General features: G+C 38.6%; 1 protein-coding gene across 1 annotated transcript in view; it reads left to right on the top strand.

Moving 5' to 3' along the window:
* The window catches only part of MGAM2 (maltase-glucoamylase 2 (putative)), a 77,187-nt gene extending 66,004 nt beyond the window's left edge, over positions 1-11,183 (top strand). The window contains exons 42-47 of the mRNA XM_054726637.1: positions 7-131; positions 3,509-3,597; positions 6,121-6,170; positions 7,689-7,862; positions 9,867-10,410; positions 10,582-11,183. Coding sequence (XP_054582612.1) covers positions 7-131; positions 3,509-3,597; positions 6,121-6,170; positions 7,689-7,862; positions 9,867-10,410; positions 10,582-11,183 — 1,584 coding nt within the window. The remainder of the gene's footprint in view (positions 1-6; positions 132-3,508; positions 3,598-6,120; positions 6,171-7,688; positions 7,863-9,866; positions 10,411-10,581) is intronic.
* Positions 11,184-13,699: the final 2,516 nt, after the last annotated feature.

Genomic DNA, 13,699 nt, shown 5'->3' with positions numbered 1-13,699 from the left:
TTCTAGGAATCTGGCAATACATCAACAGGTGAGTGGAGAATACTGGAGGCTCCCCTTGACCACATCAACCTTCATATCAGAGGAGGCTACATCTTGCCTTGGCAGGAGGCTGCAATGAACACTCACTCCAGGTAAGAGAGAGAGGCAGTGTCTGATGGCCTCACTTTGAAACAGTGAGGCTGCCCACCTCAACTGGGGTTCTGTGGATAAAATCCAAATCACAGGTAGTTTCACTGCTCTGGTTCTGTGAGTGCCTTCTGAGTGGAACCTGGGGTAGGATGAGTTCATGAAGTCAGGTTTGGGGAGATCATTTATTTGTAGCGCTACATCAGAGGTCCAGGACAAAAATTTTCCTGGGCAGCAGCATATACTTCTTTCTATACTATTAAAAAATTGAGAAATATTGATGAGCTCTTTGATTTGTGATGGCTAAACAGATTTAGTGCTCACTCCCATTCAGCTTGGGTTGACCCAGGAGAGATGATATCTATATCTCTATCTCTCTATATAGCTCTCTCTATATATATCTATGTCTATGTCTATGTCTATGTCTATGTCTATGTCTATGTCTATGTCTATGTCTATGTCTATGTCTATATCTATCTATATATACGAAAGGCCTGGTGCACGAAATTCATTTACATGTATGGTCCCTAGGCCTGGCCTGCAATCAGGGCCATCTTCTCCAGCTGGCCCTGCCCCCCCCCCACCACCCACCCCCTGTTCCCCATTTGCCATCAGGTGATCAGTGCCTGACAGCTGGGGGAAGGGACCGAGAGGTGGTCACTGTGCGTCATAGTGACTGGTCCAGCATTTGTTCTGGTCATTCTGCCATTAGGGTCAATTTGCATAGTGCCCTTTTATTATATAGGATATATGTGTATGTGTGTGTGTGTGTGTGTGTGTGTGTATAAATAAAATAATAAAAGCATACTATGCTAATTAGACTGGACAGCCGAATGACCTTCCAGACATCATTCCAGACGTCCTTCCGGATGAAGCCATGGTGGTGGGGGCTGAGGCAGAGGCGGTTAGGTGCAATCAGGCAGGCAGGCAAGTGGTTAGGGCGATCAGGCAAGCAGGTGAGTGGTTAGGAGCCAATGGTCCTGGATTGCAAGAGGGATGTCCAACTGCTGGGTTAAGGCCTGATCAGGCCTAACCTGGCAGTCAGACATCCCCCGAGGGGTCCCCAGATTGTGAGAGGGTACAGGCTGGACTGAGGGACCCCCCCCCCACCCTCCATACACGAATTTCATGCACCAGACCTCGTGTGTGTGTGTGTGTGTGTGTGTGTGTGTGTGTGTGTATACTAGAGGCCCAGTGCACGAAATTCGTGCATGGGGGTGTGTGTCCCTCAGCCCAGCCTGCACCCTCTCCAACCTGGGACCCACTGGATCGGGCCTAAATGGGAAGTTGGACATCCCTCTCACAATCCAGGACTGCTGGCTCCCAACTGCTTGCCTGCCTGCCTTCCTGATTGCCCCTAACCACTTCTGCCTGCCAGCCTGATCACCCCTAACCACTCCCCTGCCAGCCTGATAGATGCCTAACTGCTCCCCTGTCAGCCCGTTTGCCCCTAACTGCCCTCCCCTGCAGGCCTGGGTCCCCCCCAACTGCCCTTCCAGGCCTGGTCGCCCCCAACTTCCCTCTTCTGCCGGCCTGGTCACCCCCAACTTCCCTCCCTTGCAGGCCTGGCCCCTCCCACCTGCCCTCCCCTGCTGGCTGGCCATCTTGTGTCCACATGGGGGCAGCCATCTTTGGCCACATGGGGGCAGCCATCTTTGACCACATGGGGGCAGCCATCTTGTGTGTTGGAGTGATGGTCAATTTGCATATTACTCTTTTACTAGATAGGATACACACACACACACACACACACACACACACACACACACACACTGAGTGGCCAGATTATTATGCATTCAGAGATCATAATAATCTGGCCACTCAGTGTATACTATATAATAAAGAGGTAATATGCAAATTGACCATCACTCCTACAAGATGGCCACCCACATGTGGACACAAGATGGCTGCCACAAGAAGGCCGGCAGGGGAAGGCAGTTGTGGGCGATCAGGCCAGCAGGGGAGGGCAGTTGTGGGCAATCAGGCTAGTAGGGGAGGGCAGTTAGGGGCAACCAGGCCTGCAGGGGATGGCAGTTAGGGGTGACCAGGTTGACAAGGGAGGGCAATTAGGGGTGACCGGGCCAGCAGGGAAGGGCAGTTGGGGGCAACTAGGCCTGCAGGGGAGGACAGTTAGGGGCAATCGGGCCAGCAGGGGAGCAGTTAGGCATCGATCAGGCTGGCAGGGGAGTGGTTAAGGGGTGATCAGGCTGGCAGGCAGAAGCAGTTAGGGGCAATCAGGCAGGCAGGCAAGCGAGCAGTTGGGAGCCAGCAGTCCTGGGTTGTGAGAGGAATGTCCGACTGCCCGTTTAGATTCAATCAGACATCCCTTGAGGGATCCCAGATTGGAGAGGGTGCAGGCTGGGCTGAGGGACACACACACACACATACACACACCCCACCCTGTGCATGAATTTCGTGCACCAGGCCTCTAGTATATATATATATATATATATATATACAAACACACTAGAGGCCCAGTGCATGAATTCATGCATGGGTGGTGGGTCCGGCCAGCCTGGCCAGGGGGAGGGGACATGGGCAGTTGGCCAGCCTGCTGCTGGTTGAACTCCTGGTTGAGGGGACAATTTGCATGTTATTATATAGGATATACACTGAGTGGCCAGATTATTATGCGTTTAGAGATCATAATAATCTGGCCACTCAGTGTATATACGCACATATCATATCATATTAAGAGGAACCTGTTATATCAAGAGAGACAACTCAAAAGAAGAGAAGTTAATTGTTAGACTTGTGCAAAGCATGGTTTTATATGAAAGAGGGCTTTGAGCTGAGTTTGAATAATAAATAGGATTTGAGTGTTTGAAAATGAATGAAAAGATATTCTGGGAGAATTAAAGAACCAAAGGTGAAACATGAATTGGATTTGGGGAATAGTAAACCATTCAGTTTAACTGGAGCAAGATAAGAGAGGAATAAAATACATAAAATTCAAACAGGTTAGGATGAGATCATGGAGAATTATAAATGCTAGGATAAGTATGCTGCATTTTATTCTGTAGCAATCTGGAAGATACTGAAGGATGTGTTTTGTTTTTATTTTATTTGGGGAAGGGTGTCTTCTTTCTATAAAGAAGTAGTTTCTTATCATATTACTTACAATATGTATATACTAGTAAGTAAAGGATGTATATTTAATTTTTGAAAGGTGAAGTTTTGTCAAATATTTCATTAAATTTTAAATATTTTCCCATTAGCTTTTAATTATCTTGTATTTTATCTCATATTACATACTTATGGAGCTTTATGTGCATTTTTAATCTATTATCTTTTTTTTCTGGATGAATCGTATTTTTCAATAGAAGCTGTCATTCATTTGTACAACTTACAATCTAGAGAAAAATAACTTTTTTTTTCATAGTCGACAACTATTTATGGGATTGATTGTTGCTTTGGATGACAATGGAAAAGCTGAAGGTCAGATGTTCTGGGATGATGGACAAAGCATTGGTGAGTGTAGACTTTCCAAGGTCCCCATACAGCATTCAGAAAAATCACATTCTAGAGGCTCAGGATATAATTGGCATTAACTGAAAATCTATCTTATTTTTGCTACTGTTAATAAAGTAATGGCATTGCTTGTGCTTTTTGTGTTATAATAAAAAAATTGCTAAATCTAAGGTCACAAAGATTTACCCTTTTTTGTGTTCAAAGAGTTTCATATTTTAAGCTCTTATATTTAGGTACTTGAACCATTTTATATTAATTTTTGTATATGGTCTCCAACGTTGTTCTTTGCATGTGGATATTGAGTTGTCCCAGTCTTTTTGTGAAAAGATTGTCCTTTCATCATTGAATTCTTTTGGTACCCTTGTTGAAAATCAATTGACTTTAAATGTGAAGGTATATTTACATAATTGAGGAAACAAGGGAAAAAGCCCTTCATATTTAAAAAGATATATAATCTTTTTCATTCATTCATTCTTATGCCAGTACCACTCTGTCTTGAGACAGTTACTTTGAAGTAAGTTTTGAAATCAAGAAATAAACTTTCCTCTTTTTCAAGAAAATGCTTTTTTAAAAACAGGTTTCATCAACCTCAATAGTATTGACATTTTAAGCTATATAAGTTGTTGTTGCTGGTGGTGGCTGGGCTGTTACTTTAAAATGTTTAGCAGCACGTCCCTCCGCCTGTACCCACTGGATGTCAAAAGCACTCCCCTTTTGTAACAACCAAATATGTCCCTCGATATTGCCAAATGTTCCACCAGCAAAATCACTGCTATTTGAAACCAGTGTGTTATGGGAATCTACAGTCTTTTTCTACAGCTTGAGGTGATTAGGACTAGATGATGTCATAGTGGGTAAATAACAACACAGTTAGGGTGTGAAATCAGCCCGCTATGGACAATATATTTCATAAGTTTAAGAGAAAAACCAATTTTCTATAAAATTTTAGGTTTCTACAACAAATATGTTTCAATCTCAAGGTTAAAAATCACTAGTTCCTGCAAGTTTTAAGCTTTTCAACTTCTATAGAGAAGCTCTTTGCTTCACCCGACTTCTAAATTCAAATTTAAAGTACCAAGATACAGTGTAAGTATACATTTGATTGAAATTTTCTTTTAACAGGTTTGTAACTATTTGTTAAACGTTTTCCTACTTACATAAGATTTAATAGCTAGTTCAAGGTTCATTTTAAACCCCCATATTAACAGAATCCCATCCTTTAAAAGTTATTCAAAACTGCTACAAGAGGCTATAATATTTACTTAGGGTACATTTTCTAGCCAAGACCAAATTTAAAAATAGGGTTTCATAATTGTTTGTTTCCATAAGAGTCAGGGTAATTTAGAAAACAAAGAAGAGGCTTTGTCAGTTCAGGGAGAGAATATATTGTAATAACGGTAAGAGATGGAATGTTGACAAGGGCCAAGACAAGAACATGACGTGAAATTGACTTTTACAAAATAGGAGGTATAGAAGCCACAGGATGAGAATGAGTAAAGTGGACATCAACTGGGAAGTATTTCAAGGGGATGTGTGGGCAAGAGATCTAAAGATCTTGAACATCATGAATATTTAGATTTGATATACCATGTCACTATCACTGGTGACTTTGAAGATCCAATTCAGTGAAAAAAGGAAATGGGAGCTGAAGTGTAGAAGATGTAGGATTGGATTATGAGTTGAGTACACAGACATAGCAAGCAGAGGCTACCTTTTTTGAGACATATGGCATTAGAAAAGAGATATGGTAACTTGATGTAGAGAGAATCAAGTTAAGGATTTGTCAGAATGAAGTACTCTGGAGCATAATTGGAGCTTGGAGGAGCAAGGAGGATATGGGTAAGAACAGATGGAGTAAGTCCTGGGAGGCAAGAGGGCTTGGGATATAGAATGCTATGGAAGGATGAGCTAAGAGTAGAGACAGAATAATAAAGATTAAAATTATAATAACCTTGATGATGATATTAAAAAAATTTTTGAACACTTATTATACACAAGCAACATGTTCTGTACTTTATTGCCATAAGTTAGTCCTATTTTTTGTCTTCATTTTATGGATGATAAAATGTTAAGTGACTTGCCTGAGATTGCACAACTACTAAGTGCAAGAGTGGGATTTGAACCCATGCCAATCTGACTTGAGAGTCAGAATGCCTAACTGCTCTCCTTTACTTGTATCATCATATCCATGTGAGCTCTCATGGCTATGTGCTTGCTATGTTGGCACAGAAAATAATTGATCAGTAGCCTTCACCTATGATAGGAGACCTTAGTTCAACCTTAGTTCTCTGGTCTTTGCAACCTCTTGACCCTTACCTCAAAACACTCTCTTCCATATGCACATCCCCACACTAACCAGGAGTGAAATATTCCCTCAGCTCCTGCTTTTAGTGCTCCTCAGAGAAGTCAAGATTATCCTGATCAGTAATTGTGATCCAATTGAGGCATTTTCTGACTCCATGTAAGATTATCTGCTGCAGTTGAAGTAACGAATAGTTGCTTAATCTATTTTCTTGGTTTCAGATACCTATGAAAATGGAAAATATTTTTTGGCAAACTTTACAGCAAGTCAGGTAAGACTTTTAAAATTGAATTTTATAAATCCTCTTCCAGTTAGCTATAGATTAAGCATTATTCATTAACTGTATAGATGTAATATCCCATGTCTTAATAGGAAGACCTCCCTTTCTTTATAAATCAGGTCTGTTGACATTAAAATAATGAAGAACCAGTCCTTATTTTGATAATTATCCAATATACTATCACTCTATAAAAAGAAACTTGTCATTCGTATTATAATGTGGGGAGGAGGGGGATGAATCCTTATATGTATAACATGTTTTCTGGGATTGAGACCGCATTTTCTGGCTGATAAAGTTTTGAAGGATAAATGCTACATCTTCTACTCATTGCACAACAAACAACCCAAAAACTTAAACAGTATGTAACAACAAATACTTATTTAGCTCGTGAGTTTACAATGTTCAGTTGATCTGGGCTGGAGTTGGCTGATCTTGGCTGGCTTACCTATATCTGCAATCAGTTGTGGTACTCTTAGGCTGCTTGGATGATCCTGGCTGTAGTCACTCACATACCTTTGGGGTCATATGGCTCTTGAGTGATCTAAGATGGCCTTATGGGCAAGTCTGGGCATGACCTTTTCATGATTGTAGAAAAGGGGAAAAACAGAAATAGAAATGCCTGAGAACTTCTTATAATCTCCATTTGCATCAAGTTGACTAATATCCCATTAGTATGTCACATGGCCAAGCCCAGACATAAAGGTGGGATAGAATGCCCCATCCAGCACCAGAGCAGAAGGATATTGCAAAATTACATTAAAAAGGGTATAGATAAGGAGGGGTAAATAATTTGAGACAGTGATTCAATCAATCTATCATGCATGTTTTGTAATTCCATGGATTACCTACAAAATTCTAATTAGAGTAGGGAGATCATTTTATGTCAAACCTGGAACTTTCTTTAATTTTCCCCCCATTGATTTGAACTAGGAATAGTATAACACAAATTTATTGTGTCTTTTATACATAATTAGAGGCCCAATGCACGAAATTCATGCAAGAGTAGGCCTTCTTCCCCTGGCTGCCGGCACTGGCTTCCCTCTGGCACCTGGGATCCAGTATTCCCTCCGGCACCCGGGACCCAGGCTTCCCTTGCAGCCCCAGAAGGATGTCCAGTCTAATTAGCATATTATGCTTTTATTATTATAGATAGTGCTTCAAGTATGTGACAATGTCTCTCATATATCCTTTCTGTTCTCTCTTCTTGGATCATAACCTCCAGGGAAACTTCCTCTGTTTTGTGTTTAAACTAGTTTTCAGATCTGATTATTCTATTGGACTGCAATTAGTATTATAGATTAGTCTTAAAACATGGTACCCAGGATGGAGAGAATATCTTAGAGCTGCACTATCCAATATGAGAGCTACAATAATATTGCGTATCATCAAATTTACTGTAGCTGGTACTCAGCAAACCAGTACAACAATAGTAATTTGAGGCATAACATTTTAATGTGGAATATAGGCAATCAACAGATATATATTTTTATCTTTATACATTATTTATAGAACATATTACAAATCCAGACCATGTACAATAAGTATTTGAATGACTCAAATCAACTGAAAGTTGGATATATTAAAATCTGGGGGATCCACTCTACTTATGTGACACAAGTCAATGTCACCTATAACAACCAGCAATTCACGACAACGAATTTTACAAGTGACCCCTACAATCAGGTATGTCTCAAAGGAATGTTGTTATGTCATAAATTAATTTTATTCTGCAAAGTTACCACCACTATTATTATCACTGTTATATTTACTTATATTTGAAAGGTTATAGATATATACAATAGGTATGTTCCAGAAAAGTTGTGACTATTAAATTATATTGTAAAATATAAAATATTAGTGGTCCTCCCCAGTGTAATCAAGGGAGCAATGATCAATGGTGTGATGAAATCCTTTCTATTTGTTTCCCAAAGAAACTATGCTATGTGTTAAGTTTGGTCTCTCAGGCTAGTATAACAAAACTTATGTCTGTGACAGAGGCTCAAACAAAGGAAAACGTTATCTAATAAAATTGTTATTGGAGATTTTTCTCCCTTCTTCCTGAAATTACTCACCTTCATGGTCAAATCAGTAGATCTTATAGGTTGGTAAAAATTGGCAGAAAATTGGTGGTAATTATAAAAATGAATATATGCTACCTGTGATGTGCGTTCAATTATTTGGTTAATGGCCACAGCCAACTAATTGAAGACAAATTTCAAGTAGAGTTATTAAGAATAACAGCAGAAGGAAAAGTATCCCACTTTTGAACACTAGATCTATCATAAATATGGATTCAGTAACTCATAGAGAGTGGTTTGGAAAGGTAAAAATGGATAAGTATAATTCTTGTTTTCTAAAAGATAAAAAGAGTGTCCTGCTGGTACTTGAATTTTGGACAATGACCCTCTGATCATTCAAACAGATCCTCTCTCTCCAATTTTGTTAATTTTTTTAAGTTACTGAGAACTGATTTTTTAAATAATTTTGTTTATTTTCATTTAAAGTTGACATACATTATTATATTAGTTTCAGGTGTACATTTTAGTGATTAGACATTTCATAACTTAGTAAGTGATCATTCCAATAATCTGACACACATCTAACACCATACACAATTATTATTGACTATATTCCCTATGCTATATTTCATATCATTTAGTTCTCTACTTCAGAACATTTTTCCTGAACTATTGAGCTCAAAACCACCCTTTGCAAGTAAATACTTCCAGTTAAGACTGATACAGAAGATTTTTGAACACTTTCTTTTGGGGGAAGTTTGTAGCATATAAGATGCCCATTTGTTTTGTGCTGGTCTCAACCTATCAATAACCAAAGTTGTGGCTGGACCAGCTCATGTGGTTCTTATTATGAGTAAAAGACATTTTTCAGTAATAATCATCAGGAAACTGAAAAGATACAGGCTTATAACTTACAAGTCATGGAAATTTCACAGCACACCTGGGGCCATACAAGGAGGACCTGGTGGTGGTGGGGTGGGGGAAGAGAATGGGCAAGAGCCTAGAGTTCAGCTTTTTTTTGTGGGGTAGGAATCTAGGGCTTCCAGGGCTCAGTCTTTATTGTTGAATTTGACACATGGTGAATTTCAAACTTGAGAAGAGATATAAGCTAGGGGCCTAAGTGATCAGTTATTGAAATCAACCAAGATCTGGAAAACAAAGGAGCCTCAGTGGGCTGGAAATAGATGCCTCTTTGAAATGGACAGATCTGTCAGTTGAAGCTTAAGTGAGGCACTTGCCTTACACAAAAGAAACAAAAAAGAAGAGATAGAGGGGAAAAAAAAGAAATCCAAATTTCAGGGTTTACACTACACTATTATGTGCCAGGCAGTATACTATGTGTTGGGGATGGTGAAAATATGAAACCAGCCTGCCTTCAGGAGGTTAAAATCTAGTGGCAAAACAAAGATATTTATATGAGTGTTGGTTTTAATCAAAGATACAAATTCTTGTGAGCAGTGTAGTTCTGACTAAATGAAGTAGAAAGACACATTTCTGGCACAGGGATTATGCCCACAGCACATCTCTCTATATTCATCTGTCTGGAATCAATGTGACCTGAAAAGGAACCTTCTGTTACTCTCTGGGGGGAAAAAATGAACATCATTTGTGTTGTTAAATGTGATGTTTAAGATGTCCTAAAATACCAATGTTCTCTCTTTTTTGGCAGACACTAACTATTCAATTGACTGACGAGAGTAAGATTTTCAGCCTGGAAAACTTAACTGAGGTTACTTGGAGTCATCATAGTCCCGACATTACTACTACACCTATGACCAGTACCTTCTTATCAACATCTCCAGATACTACATCTACTATTAATGCTACCATTTCTGAGTCTATTGTCACTAGTTTTGCTTCAAGTACTGCTTCTGCTAACCATAGTACTGCCTTTCCTAATATAACCACTTCTTTCCCAACAAGTACTATTGAAGTTACACCTAGTACTATTGTTCCTAATACTCCTTTCCCTACAAATGCTACTACTGCTAGCACTGGTACTGACTTTCCTATCACAACCACTAATACAACTACTCCTTTCCCTACAAATGCTACTACTGCTAGCACTGGTACTGACTTTCCTGACACAACCACTAATACAACTACTCTTTTCCCTACAAATGCTACTACTGCTAGCACTGGTACTGCCTTTCCTGACACAACCACTAATACAACTACTCTTTTCCCTACAAATGCTACTACTGCTAGCACTGGTACTGCCTTTCCTATCACAACCACTAATACAACTACCCTTTCCCCAGCAAATACTACTACTACTAGCACTGATGTTACATTTCCTATCCCAACCACTCTTTTCCCAATAAGTACTACTAACACTACCACTGGTACTGCTGGTCTTATTACCACTGCTCTTTCCCCAACAGGTACCAATGCTACTAGCACTAATAATACGCTTCCGATTACAACTATTCCTTCTCTTACAAATACTAAGACTGATGCTACTAGCATGCATTCAGTTACTACAAATATTTTAAATACTACCACTGCTAGAAACACAAAAACAACTACAGGTATCACCACAGTTCCTTTGATTACAAATGCTACTTCTGAACAAACTACTACTGAGATCATGTCAACTCTACCTCCTACAAGCACCCCTGGTATCACCATCACAGATAATGCACTGACCAGAATCAGTACCACTACTTATCCTCCAGCTACCTCTACCCATGCTTTAAGTACCACTCAAAGCACCACCAATACAAATATTACCAATATGACAACTCGTGTTACTGACATTATAAGTACTCCCACTAGAAACAGCCCAGCTACTAATGATATAATAATTACTAGTACTCAAGACATTGCCACTTCCTCACATACGAACACTACAGGTATTAAATCTACTACTGAAGTTAGTGGAAATGCCACCACAGCATATACTACCACCATCACTACATCTGTTTTCAGCACAAAAACTACAAATTCAAACACTACTTCTGACACCGTCCTTACAAACACTTAAATTCCAAGTAACACAGTTATTCCCACCACCAATACTATGAAGAGTACAGAGCATTCAGTAAATATTGCTGATGCAGATAACTCCAGTAGTGTTTTTATTCCAAATACTACAATAGCCTCAGATTCCTTAATGTCTTTTCTAGATACAGCAACTCACCATCATGTAACAACAAATTCTACAACCAGTTTTTTACCTCTTATTGCAACTAATGCTACCACAGCTATTACAAATGTTACCATTTATGCTTCAAATACTATCACTCCTGATAGAACACCAATGGGTGCATTGACTTATATTGCAAACACCACAAATACTATTGTAGTTCCCTGATTACTACTAAAGGCAGGATAACTACTACAGACATCTCTTTAAAACAACTATTACAAAATCAATTAACAGGTACATGATTTTATGCTACATAAATTTTCACAAATATTTGCACTAGCTTTTATAGATATGGATACTCCAAGCACTGTAGGCATTGAAGGTATATCTCAAGATGTATCCACTACTTACTTTGTAGCTACTTCTTTTGGAACCAGAATATATACAACTATTTTTTAAAATTATAACTCGCATAGCCCCATCAATTACAGTACAGGTATTTTATGTATTTTACTACAGACTTCACAGATGATTTTGATATCCTGTAGAATACCACATTAAGCACTATAAATACTGTTGCTTTAGATATAGTCATTGGAATCACCCAACTTGTTCTTGGGTTACAGGACATAATACTATAACTGAGAGCACTGGTGATAACTGACACTCAAATAACTGCTACAGCAGTAGTTATTAATACTACTGTACATTATTTAATTAGTAATACTAAAAATCACACTTTATTTTCCTGTGGACTTTTCCAAATACCATGGCTACCAATATCGTAGTTTGCTATTACACAAACTAGAAGTATTAGTGCTTCTAAAGGGATCCTATTTGTAGCTATAAATAGAAAAAAAATGCTACCATTGTAGATCTTCTAAACACTCTGATTCCGGGAACTGCAATAATTAAATTGGGAATATTATAGGCTACTTTTACTATACTAGAAAATAAGAATATGATCATTGATGTTAAAAACATAACTTCCGAAACTTTGCAACCACTACTTTCATAGGGACTACTGATACTCTTACTACAGATTTGAGAAGTACTTGTATTTATAAACATTAAAAGTACTTCCAGGGAAAATTAATCTTACTTATGATATAATCTTATACCTTTGATGTTACCACTAATGGCTGGATTCACTTACTAGGATCTAACTCTTCTAGACCAGAAATCACCCGGGTGGAGTTAAGTCTATAAAGATATGGCATAGAGTAGACAGTTTCTGTCCTGGCATCAGAGTTCATAATCTTATTTGCTTTTTATTTTATTCACCAACTTTTCTTTTATTATTTTACTGCCCAGACTCTCCTTCAAGGGGTTAGGACTACGAGCATGTTATGTCTTTCATATCCAAATTCATTATCTTTGATCTATTACTGTACTTTCTTCTATCACCCAGACTCCCTTGAATAGACTCATGTTTGAGTGCTATTAAGGGATTAATTCTAGTACAGTATTTTCAAAATGTAGTTTGGGGACCCATTGAAGCCCCCAAAACTCTTCTTGAGGTCCACAAAGTCACATCTATTTTCATAATATATTTGTTATGTGCCTTTTTCACTCTCATTAGTATACAATGGCATTTTATAGAAATTTTATGCTGTGTGCTGTCACCATAGATGGATACAGAGACAGATACAAGAATCTTAGCTATCTTCTGTTCAACCAGGCACTAAACATATTTACAAAATATAAAATCATGTCATTCTTCTCACTCACTTTCTTGCTTTGGAAAATATAGTTGTTTGTCATAAAACATTATTTATGGTAACATAGAGTTGATATATTGTTATTTTGAATGAATGAAAAAAATAAAATATTTTACAAAATATTGTACAAACAAGTCCATTTTAATTTATAGTGCAGTAAATATAAATAGATATAACCCACATAAATAAAGCATGGGGTCTTCATTAAATTTGAATGTAAAGGGGTCCTGAGACCAGAGTTTGGGGATCACTTCCCTAGGGCAACAATATCCTTGTTTCACTCTCAGGTCCTGGTTACATGCACTATGAACCTTACCAGCATGTAGGAACTCCAGCACATGTGACTTAATGTTCTTATGACACACAAATGTCTACCACCTGCTGTGAACACATTTGCACAACGTTCTGACCTACTTCCATGGCTGTGCTGTTGTCTGGATGGCTTAGTGTGTTCCACATGAGGGGCACAGATCATCAGTTAGTTTCACTTCCCTTTTGGAATCTACCCACAAGTGATAGTCCTCTGAAAAAAATTGATAGACCCTATATCAAAGAACATATGCCTCTTAACTTGATCTTCCAACTCAAAGCAAAACAAAACAAAACTCCTAATACTAAACTGTCCCAGTGGATTTGGTCATAGACTCCCATACTTCTATCTTTCCTGAAAGAATTCCCAGTGCACTTGTC

This window comes from Eptesicus fuscus, chromosome 14 (genome assembly GCF_027574615.1).
Source record: "Eptesicus fuscus isolate TK198812 chromosome 14, DD_ASM_mEF_20220401, whole genome shotgun sequence".
Lineage (NCBI taxonomy): Eukaryota > Metazoa > Chordata > Mammalia > Chiroptera > Vespertilionidae > Eptesicus > Eptesicus fuscus.
Note: the sequence above shows the minus strand (reverse complement) of the source record. Positions and strands in the feature narration are given on the sequence as shown.